Source organism: Beta vulgaris, chromosome 2, assembly GCF_026745355.1.
Source record: "Beta vulgaris subsp. vulgaris cultivar EL10 chromosome 2, EL10.2, whole genome shotgun sequence".
NCBI classification, from domain to species: domain Eukaryota; kingdom Viridiplantae; phylum Streptophyta; class Magnoliopsida; order Caryophyllales; family Amaranthaceae; genus Beta; species Beta vulgaris.
The window spans coordinates 56,410,403-56,426,091 of NC_079203.1; the positions used below are offsets into that span (position 1 = coordinate 56,410,403).

The 15,689-nt window shown below is 35.1% G+C and overlaps 3 protein-coding genes across 3 annotated transcripts; 1 reads left to right on the plus strand and 2 right to left on the minus strand.

Annotated features, from left to right (window-relative positions):
- The first annotated feature begins 1,706 nt into the window (after nucleotides 1-1,706).
- On the plus strand, nucleotides 1,707-4,670 carry LOC104906062 (uncharacterized). The gene is made up of 5 exons (XM_057392843.1): nucleotides 1,707-1,875; nucleotides 1,945-2,089; nucleotides 2,189-2,346; nucleotides 3,193-3,277; nucleotides 3,364-4,670. The coding sequence occupies exons 1-5, from the start codon at nucleotides 1,784-1,786 to the stop codon at nucleotides 4,504-4,506; spliced, it is 1,623 nt and encodes a 540-aa protein (XP_057248826.1). The 5' UTR covers nucleotides 1,707-1,783; the 3' UTR covers nucleotides 4,507-4,670.
- Nucleotides 4,671-4,790: 120 nt separating this feature from the next.
- LOC104906061 (non-classical arabinogalactan protein 30) lies at nucleotides 4,791-6,140 on the minus strand. Its single transcript, XM_010694769.4, has one exon. The coding sequence runs from the start codon at nucleotides 5,487-5,489 to the stop codon at nucleotides 4,935-4,937; it is 555 nt and encodes a 184-aa protein (XP_010693071.2). The 5' UTR covers nucleotides 5,490-6,140; the 3' UTR covers nucleotides 4,791-4,934.
- Nucleotides 6,141-7,333: 1,193 nt separating this feature from the next.
- On the minus strand, nucleotides 7,334-12,763 carry LOC104906060 (probable inactive receptor-like protein kinase At3g56050). The gene is made up of 10 exons (XM_010694768.4): nucleotides 12,194-12,763; nucleotides 11,748-11,886; nucleotides 10,280-10,351; nucleotides 10,031-10,168; nucleotides 9,835-9,933; nucleotides 9,272-9,714; nucleotides 9,115-9,165; nucleotides 8,747-8,937; nucleotides 8,504-8,636; nucleotides 7,334-8,146 (listed from the first exon to the last, which is right to left on the minus strand). Exons 1-10 carry the CDS (start codon nucleotides 12,312-12,314, stop codon nucleotides 7,542-7,544), a joined length of 1,992 nt encoding a protein of 663 aa, XP_010693070.3. The 5' UTR covers nucleotides 12,315-12,763; the 3' UTR covers nucleotides 7,334-7,541.
- Nucleotides 12,764-15,689: the final 2,926 nt, after the last annotated feature.

Sequence of the window (15,689 nt, forward strand, 5' to 3'; positions counted from 1 at the left end):
CGGGCTTGGTTGTTGTGGGGCCAATTTAACAAATAATTATAAACATAGTTGTGGCAGAGTAAATTTAACAAAAAAGTCTAAACATGGTTGTGGAGGGGAGCCTATTTACTAATAAAACAACTTTTATTTTCACTTTCTTAATCTTCTTAGCCTACTATTATCAGTATAACTAGGCCTTTAACAGGTGTCGTGACCCTCTTAAATACTATGCTTCGCTCTTGTGTTCTAGTTAAACCACGACACACCTGAGTGTATATATTGTATAGTATATCATGATCTAGGTTAGAGGTGTGCTTATATTTAGTTCGATTAGAATAGTCTTGGGCAGATTTAATCTCGATTCAATTTCATCAGAATATCATCATGTAGACTATAACTAAGGTTGCATTTGCTTGACCTTGAAAAAAAGTTTTAGATCTAATGAGCATTGATAAATTTTAACCACTGATAAATTTCAATAGATATTAAAACTTTAACCATCAGAATATCTTCTTGCTATTGTTGGTTTTTAAATTCTTCTTTATGTCTCTGGTTTGGGAGATGAGATGTACTAATGACATTGTTCTTATTCTTTTCCTCTTGCCTTATGCATGCATATTACATACTAAGGGTCTATTCTCTTTGGCATAAAACAAATGAGCTGAATTGAATTGAACTGAAATAAACAGTGATGTGAGAGTAAAAGTATTGTCCAGAGTTGAACTAACTGAAAATAAGTTGGGAAGAACAGACCCTAAGTATAGCTCTGACTATGCATCAATGTATGTTTTTGAGTTGTAGAGTTAATAGTACAGTATATGTATCCTTTCTTGCAACGGTTATATTTGGCATATAACATAATAGTTCAGCATTATATCAGAGAAGGCTAGTCAACTATACTCCTAGATTATTATAGCTATAACAGTAGTTTGCAAGCATACGTGACAATAGCTTGTAAGCATACATGACAATAGCTTGTAATTTCACGTGAGTAGTAATGTTATTTTGTTAGTAATTTCTGTAAGTCATGATTTAGTATTGTCAATTATGGGCATTTATTGCTAAGGCTTAAAATTTCATGTTGTAAGTATTTCATCATAGCTTGCTTAGTATGAATCTCTACGTGGGTCTGGTGCTGCTACTTTCATTTTTTTCTTCTTTGCTATTTTGCTTAGTAGGTACTGTATTATTTTCTAATACGTGACAGTATACTAATTTTCTAAGTTATTGTTATGACTATGTAGTCTATGTATAGATGAGTGTTTTAATTATTTTACCATGGCTTGTTTTGTTTGTGATAAATCGGAGTATAATAATTTGGTAGTTTTATAAATCGATATTTAAGTTGTCGACGTTTCAGTACTCGAGGGAGAATAGTACTGTATTTAGTATTGTTTCGCCAAAAGTTATGTACCAGCCTACCAGGGGTATTATAACTAACGTCGTAATTAACCTTGTATCCAAACTCAGACAACGAAAGTGTAATAATCGGAGTATCTGATTATATTGTTTTGGTGTATAATTATGTTTTAACTTTTAAGTGAGGTTTATGCTTCTTACTTTCTTCAGTGGAAAATTTTATTTTATTATGTTTCTTTAGTGAGGTTTTTCTTTTATTATGTTGTTTTAGATTTCATTATAGAGCAATATAAGCCTCAAGGCTCAAAGTAGACAGCGGCCTAGAGCCTCTCTCATCAAAAATTCAAATTTCTCCCCCCCCCCCGCGGCCCCCCTATCCCCCCAACGGTCCAATTCTCCTTCCCACCATTTCTGCAATTAGCTTGTAACTTGAGGAAACTCAAAAATGGCGAGCACAAATCCCAACGATATCTTCTCTTCTCTCATCTCCGACATCAAATCTTACTCCGGCAACGATCCTCTTTTTCCTTGGCTCAGGTACTCCGTCTTTACTCTCTCTCCACCATTTTTACCTTCATTCTCTCACATGCTTGAAATCAATGGCAGTGGAGTTCGAAAACTGCGACAGACATTACCAATTCATCTTCTCAAAGAGAAACTTCCTCGATTTCTTCAAAAATGCGCACAAACTTTCGATTCTGATCGTCGTTACCGTAACGACCTCCGATATCTTCGTATTTGGCTTCAATTGGTAATTCATCTCCTTTTTTATATGTAGTTCGTTGATTTTATAGTTTGTAGTTTATAGATTTGGAAAAAAATTGTTGATTAGGGTTTTATTGTGGAGTAGATGGATTATGTGGATGATCCAAAGGCGTTATTGCGGACTATGGAGATGAAAAAAATTGGGGTAAAAAGGTGTTTGTTTTACCAGGCTTATGCGCTTTATTATGAGAAGATTAAGAAGTTTGATGAAGCTGAAAAAATGTACCGTTTGGGAGTTCAGAAGTAAGTTTTTTAATTTTTTTTTTTTTTTTTTGTGTCAAGCTTGATGAATGTAAATGAAAATATTTGATTATGTAGGTTGTAGCTGTATGATGTGAACTTATGGTTTATTTCACCAAATGTGCGTTGTATCCGTTTAAGATGAGATCCTGTATGAAACTTGAAAGGTTTTTGATTGTTAAATGTTAGGTTGTGTTTGATTGTGGTTTGTGGAGGTGAAAGAACTGGTTAGTGGTTACTGTAGTGCTGTCTTTTTACTCTTGGAAGATGAAATATGGCTCTAATGATGAGGGGTAAAGTATTTTCGAGCAGAACTTTGTACACATATTGTATGATTCAGTTTGAACATATTCTTATACGTGCAATCGGTTTTAATAGTACTTTTTGAAGTAAAATCTGAACATTGTTTGGAGTTAGCCTTTTGCGAAAGAGTGGAGGTTCTGTGCCTATGGTTGGTGTTTGGATATGAAGTAGGGGACACTAGCGCGTTCTAGAGCATGCTTGGATTTAGGGTAATGCATCAAGGGAGTAATCCACCTTGTCCATTACACTTTACATATAGCTGCTTTAAGATCACTAGTAGGGGATAATGCAATCAACTGGAGGAACATAATGTTGGATGTGTAAGTAGGGGAAAATCAGCATTTGTGAAGCTTATGAAACTATGATTCTTCAGTATCCATTTGTTTTCAATTTATTGGTTTCCTCGTGTATGAAATGATGTTGGGCACAATGTTGGGATATCTGTCTTCTTTCAGTTCCTTTTAGGAACTTTTTATGCATTAGGATGATTAAAGGGGTTTAAATTTGCATCAGGGTCATACTTATGTTCTTTGAACTTCTGTGAAGCTTTGCAGAACCTTTAGATGAATTGCAGAAATCATATGAACAGTTTATTCAACGCATTGAGCGGCATAAAAACAAGAGAGTTCAGGTTACTTCCAAATTTTTATTCTTAAACCTGGAACTGTTCTACATTTCAAGGAACCTTTTGTGTTTAACTATCACTATTTAATACAGCGTGAGAAGAGGAGAACTAAGAGACCTCTGTGTGATCAAAATACCACATCCCAAAATTGCAGTTCTAAGGAGAACAATGAAAATTTGTGCAAGGTTGATGGAAGTTCTGATATATCCTTGCTTAAGGTATCTTCCATCGAGAAAGAGTCTGTGAATAACAAGAACATATTAACAGAAAATTCTCAAAATCTGATGCCACTAAATGAAGCAAAAAAAGGAGCTGAAAGCAAGTTATATCGAGATGATTCTGTCGTGGCCAGGTTTGTGGATTCTGCAATTGTTGGAAGGTCTGGAGCAGAGGATGCTTGTCACCACGGTCTGGTGGAACCTACCATAAACATGAAAGAGGCCATGAATGACATTAATAGCATGTTCAGAGAACCCATTGAGCCTGCAAAGGCTGTTCGGAGATCATATAAAGGGAAACCCAAGGTACATCAGAGCACAAGCAATGTACTTGAGGTGTTTAATGATGAAAATCCATGCAATACAGTCAAATCGACATGCCAAAAAGACGAAGAAGACTTTATAGTGCCACAGAACAAACCAGAACAGCCTCTTCAAGAACCATTTAAGATATTTGTTGATGATGAATTAAGCAATGATTTGGAACCGAGTGAGACTCAGACATCAGCAGAAGGCTCCCCATCATCTTCTTCTGGAGTTGAGTCATTCGTATTTCTAAGGCCACAAGATAACCAAGAGTCTTCCAATGAGATGAAAATAGAGAAATCATCCAGAAGGACTAGAACCAAATTCAGAGAAGACACAGTTGTTTGCAGATTTGTGGGCTCAGCCATTCTTGATGAACCAGAGGTGGAGAATATCTGCCACCATGGCTTGGTGGATCCAACTGTGAATCTTAAAGAAGCTATGGAAGATATAAATGACATGTTTGGTAAGCCAATAGATTTTGTCAGGACCACCAGGAGGAAAAGGCAGGAAAAAGCAATCGCCTCAGGGAAAAATGATTTTGGTGGGTTTACCATACTTGCTGATGATGAATTCAATAGTCAGGAAGGTCCACAACCTCCACAAAAATCACCAAGCAAGAAAAATCAAGAGTTATATGAGCCAACCGTCTTCACAAAAGAAGCTATGGATGATATAAATGACCTCTTCAAGATGCCTCTCGACTTTTAGACATGATACTTGTATTGCTTCTTTTTAGGTGGCAAAAAATATTTTTGTTGTTGTTGTATGCGGTAAGCTCTGCTGTTTTCCTTCCATGAGTGGTCAAATTTGAAATCAATATATCAAAATCCTGTTGATTTCTATTCATCAATTCATAAATTTGATTTACCATAGTTATTGTGCATCCCTTTCACTAATTTGCACCTGTATATGTTGTCAGTGTGTACTGTTTTTTTTTTTCTTTTCTTTTTTAGGTAAATATTGGTTTTTTGGATCATCAGAAATTTATGAAGTCAAAGAGAAGTGTTAATGCTTAGTTAAATTATTCGTGAACAAGAATATAGCTCTCATGTTTAGACAAGAACCCACAAGGCACAAAATACACAAAAAGGGTTTTAAACGGGGAGAAGATATTACAGCCAAACAACTTTAAAAAATCAGTATTGGTTAGGAATACAGTGATCAGGGCGGAAAGCCAAGGGGCCGGCAGCATAAATCACAGCCTCGTAGTTCTTAGTCATAATCTTCTTGTTCTCATACCGAAGTTTGGCTCCATTGACACCATAGTTGATGTTAGTGAAGACATCACAGCTGTCAATAGGGGAAGAAACCAGCTTCACAACACAAGCTTGAAGAGGATGATCCAGAAGCTGATGCTTCATTGAAAAGCCCTGAAGCTTCGCGTAGAAGTAACCATCACCATTTGTAGTGTAGGCCTTGTAGTAGCTGATTCTGTCCTTCTGGTTCCTGCAGATAACACTGATATGAGCACCAGCAATGGGCTTAGCCTCATCTAGAGACCATGCTCCTGCGTACTTGCAGCTCTGGCAGTAGACGATCCCTTCCACTACCACATCTGTTACCTTTGTAGTTGGTGCATATGGTTTTGGATATGACTTGGTTTTTGTTTCATATCCATCCGCGTTTGCGTAAGAGAAGGCCAAAGCTAGGACCAAAACTGACAGTAGAAACAAATTCTGGGTTCTTGTCATTTCTTTTTGTTCTTTTTCTTTTTTTTGTGTTTTTTTGGCTGGATTAGGAAATTGGTTTGTATTTTGTTTTAGGAGAAAATAAGTAATAATTGATGGGTATTTATATTTGATGGTTTTAAGAATGGTATATGTTGATGATCTGAAAACTTGTCCAATTTACGTGGGTGCTACTAAGTTGAAGGTCAACTGTGTTTTTAATTCAGAAAATGGAGTTTGGACATGCAGTGCACGACTACTGCCTGCAAGAGCAAGACTGCAGGAAGGAGGAGAAGATCAACAATAATAGTGGTGGTTGACGTGAGGTCCATATAACATGGTATCTGATTAATTGTTATTCTAATGTTCTTTTAAATGAGATTAGGTGATCAAGTCACTTCATTAGTCAAGTAGCCTCTCTGAGCAATCTGTGATTACTTCAACTCTATTGTTATCCAGGTTCCATGCATGTTTCCTTAAAGATGTGCCTAGGCAGCGCTCGTGTGTTGCAGGAAGCTGGATCAGAGTTGGCACACGGGCTCGTGTCTAAGCATGCTGCGTGCTGTGTTCGCGACACACAACCAAGACCCACCAGGCCACGAGCCCTTCCTGCCAATCATGTTATGCCTTCATGACTTAGTACCATGCTTTCCCAAACCAAAAATGTGGCTTTTCAGCATTGTGGTCTATCAAGATGGTTAGGATCTTCATCATTTTTATTACCAATTCATAAATTTATTCAATGACCATACACAAGTCCGACCAACTTAGGCGTTAATCATCTTCCATCTTCCTAAGGACAAAACTGCACCAAGTTAGGGAATCCTTCCCTTGAAACTCAACAAATGAACTCTCCTTATTCTTCCTCAGTTTTATATTACTCGCTACACTTCTCAATTCACAGACTCGTAGGTAATTTTTGGAGAAGAAAGAGGTAGAGAGTAAAAAGAAAAGGGACCCATGTAAGAGGACAGAGATAGAGAGAGTTTATTGTCCAAAAAGTAAGTGTAGCAAGTAATGTAAAACTTCCCGCAATAGAAAGTGTAGCGAGTATTATGAAACGGAAGAAGTACAAAATATTTCTAAACTAAATTGAGGATTTGAATCATCCTGAGTGTCACACAATCGTTTGGAGACTGCATCTGAAATTCTGAAACTTTATAAACTAATAGCCCGGAAAGTTAACTTCTTTATAATATTAACTTGTCCGAGGGTTGCCATACCTTAATATCTTTGATTAACATTGGCCTTTTATTATGTTTCATTGTTTCTGAAATACAACTTTGTTCATTATTATGCTTGGTTATGTATAGAAATATTAGAAAATTAATTTTCACATGATAATAACTTCGTATAATATAGTTGTAAAAATAGTTTGATATACCTAAAACATGTGTTTCGCGTATATTAAAATTCAAAACACAACATTTTGCCTTAGGCTTCGTTGTTGGTGCCTAGTGGTACACTTCCTATCTTCTTTTTTGAGGGGGTTCGGTTCGTACTTGAGTGGCTAACAAGAATCCTTTTCAGTATTTTAAACAGTGGCGAATCTAGGATTTTTATATAGGGTGGGCCGAACTTATTGATTAATTTCTTTGAAAAAAACCAATAACAAATGTCCTTAGCATCGAACTCGTGACTTGATGCCTAGTATACTCGCGCTCCAACCACCTGCTCCACCATACCTATTTGCATTACTATCTCAGATAAGTTACTTATAGATATTTTGGATCATGGGGTGGGCCGAGGTCCGGGTAGGCCACCCCCTATATCCTCCCCTGATCTTAGAGCTATATTTACATCACCAGCTAATATCAAGAAACAAAGATTTTTTTTTTTTCTTTTTGTTTAACAACAAAACCTCCATATAGTCAGACCAAAATGGAACCATCAAGTGTACTCCGTAGACATTTATCAACCTTGCAAGCATAACATACCAAATATTTACCATAACAAGCAAGTGTGACCTGCTTTTTACTAAGTACCTGCTTTCGTTCTTCAAAACATTAACCACTACTACAATAGATTTCAGTATATCTTCACCCTCTTCACACTCAAAAATTCGAACAATATCTTCTACGTTCCATTTACAGAACGAGCATCAAGCTCAGCCCACCAAAGGGAAGAGAATCGTGGAACCGCTTTATCCTGAGCAACACCTGTTATCTCCCTCAATCTTGCAGTAACATCTTTCATTGTAGGTCTATGTTGTTCAGAATGAAGACATTTTCTTATCACTTCACTTATGTTATTAAGCTGTTCTGGTTTGAATTGTCTCAACATAGGATCAATCAATTCTTCAAGAGGTTGTTCCCCACTTAAATACTCTGACACCCAATGATCAATTGAGTTGTTCTCTAGAGAATGAGGGATACGGCCTGTCATCATCTCTAGGAGCAACAAGCCGAAGTTATAGACATTGCTCTTGGGGCTAACTGATATTGTACTTAAACCACTCATGCCATTAGCGACAGGCTGAACTCGTGGAGCTGCTGCCACTTCGTTCCAGAAACAGAAATCAGATATTTTTGCAGCATAGTCTTCAGAGAGGTTTACAGCTGATGAGTTGAGGTTTGGGTGAGTCACTGGTGGTGTTAATTGGTGCATATGCTCAAGGCAGTATGACATTCCCATGGCAACTCTTAGCCGCATTCCCCAATCTAAGTGCTCGGCTTCCCTTACTACAAATAACCACCAGGATGATAAAAACCGTGAGATAAAGAAATACATGTAAGATGTAGTATATACAGCATGATTTTACATGTTTAATCTCTTTTTTTCCCCTTTTCAAACGCCCATACTACTTCCTCTAGGAAAAGGTTATATAAAGAACATGTTCTCCACAAAATAAATTAAATTTACAAAACAAACCTCCCTCTCTTTGTTTTGTGGAGCACAATGTAACAAATAGCCGAACTCTTTCCTTCATGTACTAAATTTTTTGGGCTACATACTTCTTTAACTTATTATCCTCAAGAAACAGAAAGAGGCTCATTCTAGGATTAACAGCTTAAATGAGAATGACCATAGCTACTTACCATGCAGATGCTCAAAAAGCGAGCCATTTGGAGCATATTCGAAAATCATTAATCTGGCAAAAGGCTCCTCTTCCTCACAGTAACCTATAAGGTTAACAAAATTTTTGTGGTTCACCTTTGATAAAGTCTCAATCTGGAAAGGCATGAAAATAGAATATTTTTTAAGAAAGGAAGATGATTAATTGAGCAGCATTTTACTTCATAATAAAGAGTATAAACCAGCCACTTTTACAAAGTTTTTACCTTCTTTCTGAACTGTGTCTCCAAATTCCTTGACCAGTCTTTGGCAGAAGTTACACAAAGAGATATAACAGCTATTTCAACTCCATTAGAAAGCGTGCCTTTGTATATCGTACCAATGGATGATGATCCAATGACATTGCTGAAATCTTCACAAGCTGTTTGAAGCTCGGACCACTTCAGATTTGGAACCCCTGTTGTACAAATTCTAATGATCATGCTCTTGTACATGAGAAACGAAAAAATATATCATAGAGAAAAGAAAGGGAAAAAAAAGAAATTGTTCTTGATGAAACTAAATCATCAAGGATGCTGGAGTTGTACACACTTGGAAAAGTATTAAGTGTAATATAGAATCTAATGTTGCTAACCTTCAACAAAGCTTGGTTTATCAATATTGACTCCATCTGATCTATCATTACCTACATTTGACCAGATTCCCAAATATACACAATTATGATTCTTTGGAACATCATCATGCCCAGATGAAAAAAAAAAGCAAAAATTGTCGGATAAAGAAGCATTTACCTGGTACAAATGCTTTTTTAAGTTGTCCACTAAATCTTGTAACCTTTTTTATTTTACTGCCCCTTAAAAAGTATAGTAAAAAGCTGATTAAAACCAAACCAATGATTCCACCTCCTGTTCCAAATCCTATCAGAAGTTTATCTTTTCCACTTAATCCACCAGCTCGTGAAGGAGATGGGGGAGACAAAGGAGAATCAGGAGGTGGAGGTGGAGGTGGAGGTTGAGGTTCTGGTAGCTGCGGTGGGAGATTATGTAGTGGAGACGGAGGGGGTGTGAGTGGTGGCTTTGGTGGTGAATTCGTAACTAGATCATCTAAAGATTTAGCAGAACCACCTCCACTAGTTGAATCTGTCCCGTCAGGTGGAGATATTTCAGAGGCTTGAGTTCTATTAGCATCCTGCAGTATTCTCGAATGTCTTACATCTTTTGCTTGATCATTATGCCTAAGGTTTAGCACGAATTATCATCAGCAATTTGCCACCCCAAACAAAAAGAAAAAAAGCTCATTGGGCTTTAAAGCATTCTTTCCTTAAATGACTTGTAGATGCATTAGTGATCATTACCTGAAATATGATAATACTTTCAGAGATTTTATAGATAGGTTCTCCTCTTCATGAACTTCAGAAGATACGTGGCAGGATAATCCATTCTTTTCTAATATACTGCAGATTAACAGAGGTAGAACATAATAGTTTGAGGACCAATATTTTACATATATATGACTTTACCCCCAGAACCAAAAGAGTTCTAGCAGCTTACAAGATAGGGATGTTGGATCCTGATTCATGTGTGATTGGTTCACGAAAATTATTGAAACTCAAGTCTAGCAACTTCAATTCTTTTAGATTTCTAATTTCTCCAGGAATCAACCCAGAAAAGGAATTGTTCCGTAATATGCTGCAAAAGACTTGAGTGACATAAATGCAAGAGAAGAGAAAACAAAATTACAGATAGTATTAGCGCATAATAAGAAAGTGTTGGCCTTCATATGTTATAATTTATTCTTACATGGACTTTATGTGCAGCAGATGATGAAGTTCTGGAGCTAGTGTTCCCTCAAGACAAAGATTTGTCAAATTCCTGAAATTTTCAGTACAGCTCAGGACATTAAAAACATAAGAAAGTATCACAGTTCTTTACTCAGCAATCCGTCAAAACACCTCTAATACACCAATCAACAACCAATCAACCCCTAGGAAACCAAAAAAACCGGCTGAGGTCTGATGTCCTCTTGGCTATTGTGTGTCTCATCTTGTGTCCCGACCCAATTTCCTTTCGACACATTACCAAAATTGGTGATGTATCAAAAGGATAAGAGGTTGTGCCACCAGATGAGCCAGTGGATCTTCACAGGTAATCACTCCAAGAAACATGGAGATCACCTTTAATAGACCGGTCAACAAAACTGACGTATCATAACACAAAACTAGACAACCACCACAAATTAAATTTCAAAACAATACACACCAATACACTGACACAATCCAATCACTATGAGAAACACCTTCACACATTTGGTGTGAACTTTAATTAGCTTTTTGATGACCATTTTGTAGATCCTTCTAGGTTTCGAATTTGGTATACTATACACAAGAGATAATATTCCAGAATCTTCTTGGAGAAACATTATCAAGCACCTTGGGAGAAAGAAACAGAGATATATGAGACTCGATGGCATTAGAAATTCAGAACATCATATTTATCTTCTTAGAGGAGCAACATTTATCCCCCCTTCCCCTTTCCAACTCCACCCTCCTTAACCAAAAATAAATAAAAACTGTAAAGAATCAATATATTGAAGTAAGACCCTATTCTTTGGGATTGAATTTGGCTAGACTGAACTGAATTAAGCACAAAAACTAGAAAATCGGCCCAAAGGAACAGTGTCTAAATTCCCTAACCTAAGTATGGCAATAAAATCTACAGAACTTCAACCCAATTTCTTAAGCAAAACAATAGATCTTTGGTCATAAAACCCGATCAAGTATAGTTCATTTTTGAAGTATAGTCAAGTTTTACTACTTTAAGCTCTTAACAACCACTTCTATCTTCAAATTAACAGGAACATGCTATAAATATAGTCCTTATATTAGTTGAAAACCATGAGAAACTGCATTTCCAATTACACATTGAACGAATCTAACAAGATCCTATTACATGATAATGTACTTCTGATATACTTATTGGAGAGACTTTAAGGTCCAAAATTTGGCTGTGACCGAGAATTTCCCTTAAGGAACATACAAAAGGAGCGGAGTAACGAAATACAATGCTTATACGTAGTCTTTAGGGCTACATATAGCAAATCTTTTTCTTCATACTAATATAAATATGCCAAACTTTCTCACAATGAGCAAAGCATAATCATACTAACAGCATCATTTACAATAATGAATTAAGATCATGTTTGAGAAATGTAGAAAAATAGAAAGAAATAATCATAAGGGAGTAGAGAATGAAATGATCAATGACTCACAGGGAAACCACTTGCCCACTAGCACACCCTACTCCAAACCATGAACATGGGTTAACTTCTCCATTTTCCTCATTCCAACTTGACAAGCCTCCAAATGGGTCATTCACCAATCTTTCTTTGAACTTTAATAGGGAAATTCCTGTTTTACCATCCACCAAAATAATATAAAACATCTGTACATATGAAATAACTGTAGAAAACTTCCATAAATCTAAATTTTCAAAAGAACATCACTTGATCATTTAATCTAATTCTTGTTTTTGCACAATTAGCATAAGATGTATAAAAATGAAACTATGATTCTATGAAACATTATCATTTACTTGATTTTTTTATAAAAAAAACACTTACTTGATTTTATACCATAATCACTTAAAATTTTGATTTACTACAGTAATTAACCCCCTAACAAAAGAAATTATAAAAGTATGCATAGAATTAAGTACCTTCATGATTGAGAGACCAACAAAAGATAGAATTTAGCAGGAATATCCCAATAAAAACCAGAATTCTCCATGTTAAGCACACATTGGTCCACCAATAATCATTCATTTTCCTTCTTTTCATAAAAATCCAGACATCTTTACAAGATAAAGTTCAACCAAAATTGCCCAGAAAAAAGCTGGGTTTTTTGACCAAGTTCTTGTATTATCACCAATTCTACAAGAAACCCTTTATTTCAAAATTTCCAACCAAGATAGTATAATTTTTGCACAAAAAGTTAACAGAAAGAAGTGTTCAGAAAATACCCAGATGTTTGAATAATAAAGTTTCAAACTTTGACTTAGTTTTAACTAATTTACTAAAGAATTCCCTAAAAATGGAAGGTTAGTGAAGCCAAATTGGGTAAGGAAGAAGAGTGATAAAGGTGTGTTTGGTGACAGAATGTTTGTAGGTTGTGGAAAGGAGTAAAGGATAGAAAATGGCGCTATGGGAAGACTTTTTGAATGAAAGTAGCTGACTTCAGGGTAGAATGGGAAAAAACAAACAAACAGGGAATAATGTTGAAGGAAGATGCACCTGTAATTTTCTAATTGGAAAATTAAACAGGTTTTTGCAATTTGAGAATTGAAGGAAAATGGTGATGTGTAATACTGATGTTACGTAGTGCAGAAGACTGAGTAAAAGGAAGTCAGACATCATTATCAAAAGGTTGACTGACTCTTCAAGAAGAATTTATCTTTTGTACTCACTCACTTCAAAAAAAAAATTGCCAAGAATAATTTAAATTTGGGGCATAAAACAAAAACAATTATTTCATAAACTATCAAAATGATCCTAAATTTTAGAGTCTTATTAATGTATCATCACCATAGAATTTTTCAAATATAGGTTAGATTCACTTCATCTAAAATAAGACGATTTGGTTTGAATTTATTAAAATTAGGTTTAGTACTCTAGTCTTGATCTTTTTGGTATGGTTGATCAATTGTTATAACTGTCATTTAACCGTTTTTTGATGCTAATTTATAAGTAAAATGACATATTTACTTAGAATCTTGTTTAATGGTCATGTTATGTACTTTCTAAAATATCTAATTGTTGTAAATAATTCTAATAAGATATTGAAGATATTTTGATATTATATCCGTTCTTTTTCTATCGCAACAATAGAGTTTTCACACTTGTCAATACACAACTTTAATTATTAATATTTTTAATTATGTTTTAGTAAAAATTATAGAAATTTGATATTTTGAAAGGATAAAAATTATAAAAATTATGTTTTATTGCTCTCTCTCTCTCATATCTATGTGACACTTTATACCACCAATCCACCATTAAGTTCCTCTTCTACGTAAACTAAAATTGAAATAATTACCCTCCTAAATTTCCACAAGGGTACTTTTGTTTTTCCCACAATTTTCAACTGAAAAAACAAAAGTCAATGCCGAAAACCAGCATAAGGTAGTTGTCAACAACAAAATTGTAAAGTAAGGTAGTTTAGGACAATAATTTTTTTATAAGGTAGTTTTTCACAAAAATTTGAAAATTAAAGATGATTTGGGGAAAAAATCCTTATTTTTGATAAAATTTCTTCATAGGAATTTTTTGTCTTTTAACAGAAAAATCTCTAAAAAAATTTAAGCTGACGTGGGGGACTTATATATTTTTTGCTTTTTAAATTCAAAATAAGTTTATAGAATAAAGTGGAGAGAACTAAGCCTTTATATTAATTTTTTGCTTTTTAACAAAAAAAAAAGCTCAAAAAATTAAGCTGACATGGGGGACATATATATTTTTGTCCCAGTCAATCAGCCAAACTAGTATACTCCACTAACTTGGTTATACAAGTCTTCTCAGAATCTAGTATTGGACTCCATAACAAGGGGAACCCTTTTGGTTGGTAATCCAATGTCTCAACTGTTAAGTAACATTATCCTTTGAAAAGTTTAGGTGATCAATTATCTATATAAAGCTTCAATCACTCATTATATCTTGTTTATTTTCACATCTCAAGATTTCTTTGGAAAAGATAATCGACAAGAGGTTGTTGGAAATTTGGAATAGCTCCATCAATAAATTTTTGGTCATAAAAATACCACCCATCCACCATCAATATCTGGTCTGTGAAACTTTGTACCAATTTTAATTATTGGTTTTTTTTTTAACCCCTCTAGCGAACTCGTGATAAGATGAATTTCATCTGGATTGTCCTCACACAAGGTCACTCACTAGCGTGATATATAATAGTAATTTATAATAATTGCATCACAAATTGACTTTTACATTATTTTGTGACAAAACTATGAACAATTTTAAACTATGAATACATATATTGATCCCTTCATTTATATATAGGGGATCAATGTACATTTTAATACTTCCTCCGTTTTTGTTTAGATGTTACACTTTCTATTTTAGGAAGTTTTAAATTAGATATTACACTTTTATTTTGGCTAATAATTTCTCTCTATCTCTCTCCTATCACATGTTCACATGAGACCCTTTTGTTTTTTATTCTCTCTATCTCTCTCCTCTCCAAAAATTACCTAGTAGTCCGTGATTTGAAAAGTGTAACATCTAAAAAAAAACGGAGGAAGTAATTTAGGATTGACAAGCGTGATATATAATAGAAAAAGTTTTACATGTAGTGCAATCAAATAATATAACTCATAGTATTCACCATTATGTTTTTCTTCTTTTTAGGTAAATCAACTCCTCCGGGCCACACTCTTTTAGGGCCCAATCGCTGTAATTGTTAAATTTACGTAGATATACACAGTGAATTTTTTACCTATAAATTCCGCCATTGTAAGACATGAATTGCTCATTCATTTATAATACATCCTACTGATACATTTCTATTATGTATCTCTCACAACAACAAACACCTTCCTTTTAACATGAGAAAATGGAACACGACTTCTTAGCAATTTGCCTTCAAAATGTCTACAAGACTACAACACAATCAAACGCTGAAAACTTCCAGGATGACATTCCACAACCTCGAATCATAAGCTATAAGGAGGCTGTAATGAGCAGCAAGGAACTTACATAGTTCTACCGTGAGTCCTTTTAATGTGCTAGCCTGCTAGGTAAGTGGTAGCCATTACGTCCTCAATGCTATCGCACACTACTACAAGTCCACAACCATGGTGAGTGTAAATCGCGCACAATCGATTAATAGATATCTGATATCATCGCTGCAACCGTATCATCGCTGCAACCATATAGTCGCTACTACGTGAACTAGTGCTCGGTTGAGACTTGATAGGTCAGAATATTAGCATTAGCAAGCTCATGTCTACCAAGTTAAAATTTAACAGCTGAAAAACTAGTTACGCTCATCCCTATGAAAAGAAGAAAAACAAGATACACTTATCATCATCCATAGGATCAAAGATAACCCCAATTCCGAAAATGCAGCCGACCAATCTATTCTATCTGATGTAACGAACAAAACTTTCACAAGGATATTGTGGCTGTTTATATCATTAT

What these genes read in the sequence shown, in the direction of transcription:
- LOC104906062 (XM_057392843.1), top strand. Translation starts at nt 1,784, where the DNA reads ATGGCGAGCACAAATCCCAACGATATCTTCTCTTCTCTCATCTCCGAC. An exon ending in CCTCTTTTTCCTTGGCTCAG is followed by an intron (nt 1,876 to 1,944) that starts GTACTCCGTCTT and finishes AATCAATGGCAG; the next exon opens with TGGAGTTCGAAAACTGCGAC. An exon ending in TACCGTTTGGGAGTTCAGAA is followed by an intron (nt 2,347 to 3,192) that starts GTAAGTTTTTTA and finishes ACTTCTGTGAAG; the next exon opens with CTTTGCAGAACCTTTAGATG.
- LOC104906060 (XM_010694768.4), bottom strand. Translation starts at nt 12,314, where the DNA reads ATGAAAAGAAGGAAAATGAATGATTATTGGTGGACCAATGTGTGCTTA. An exon ending in GGATCCAACATCCCTATCTT is followed by an intron (nt 9,934 to 10,030) that starts GTAAGCTGCTAG and finishes GTTAATCTGCAG; the next exon opens with TATATTAGAAAAGAATGGAT. An exon ending in TAAAAAAGCATTTGTACCAG is followed by an intron (nt 9,166 to 9,271) that starts GTAAATGCTTCT and finishes GGTCAAATGTAG; the next exon opens with GTAATGATAGATCAGATGGA.
- LOC104906061 (XM_010694769.4), bottom strand. Translation starts at nt 5,489, where the DNA reads ATGACAAGAACCCAGAATTTGTTTCTACTGTCAGTTTTGGTCCTAGCT.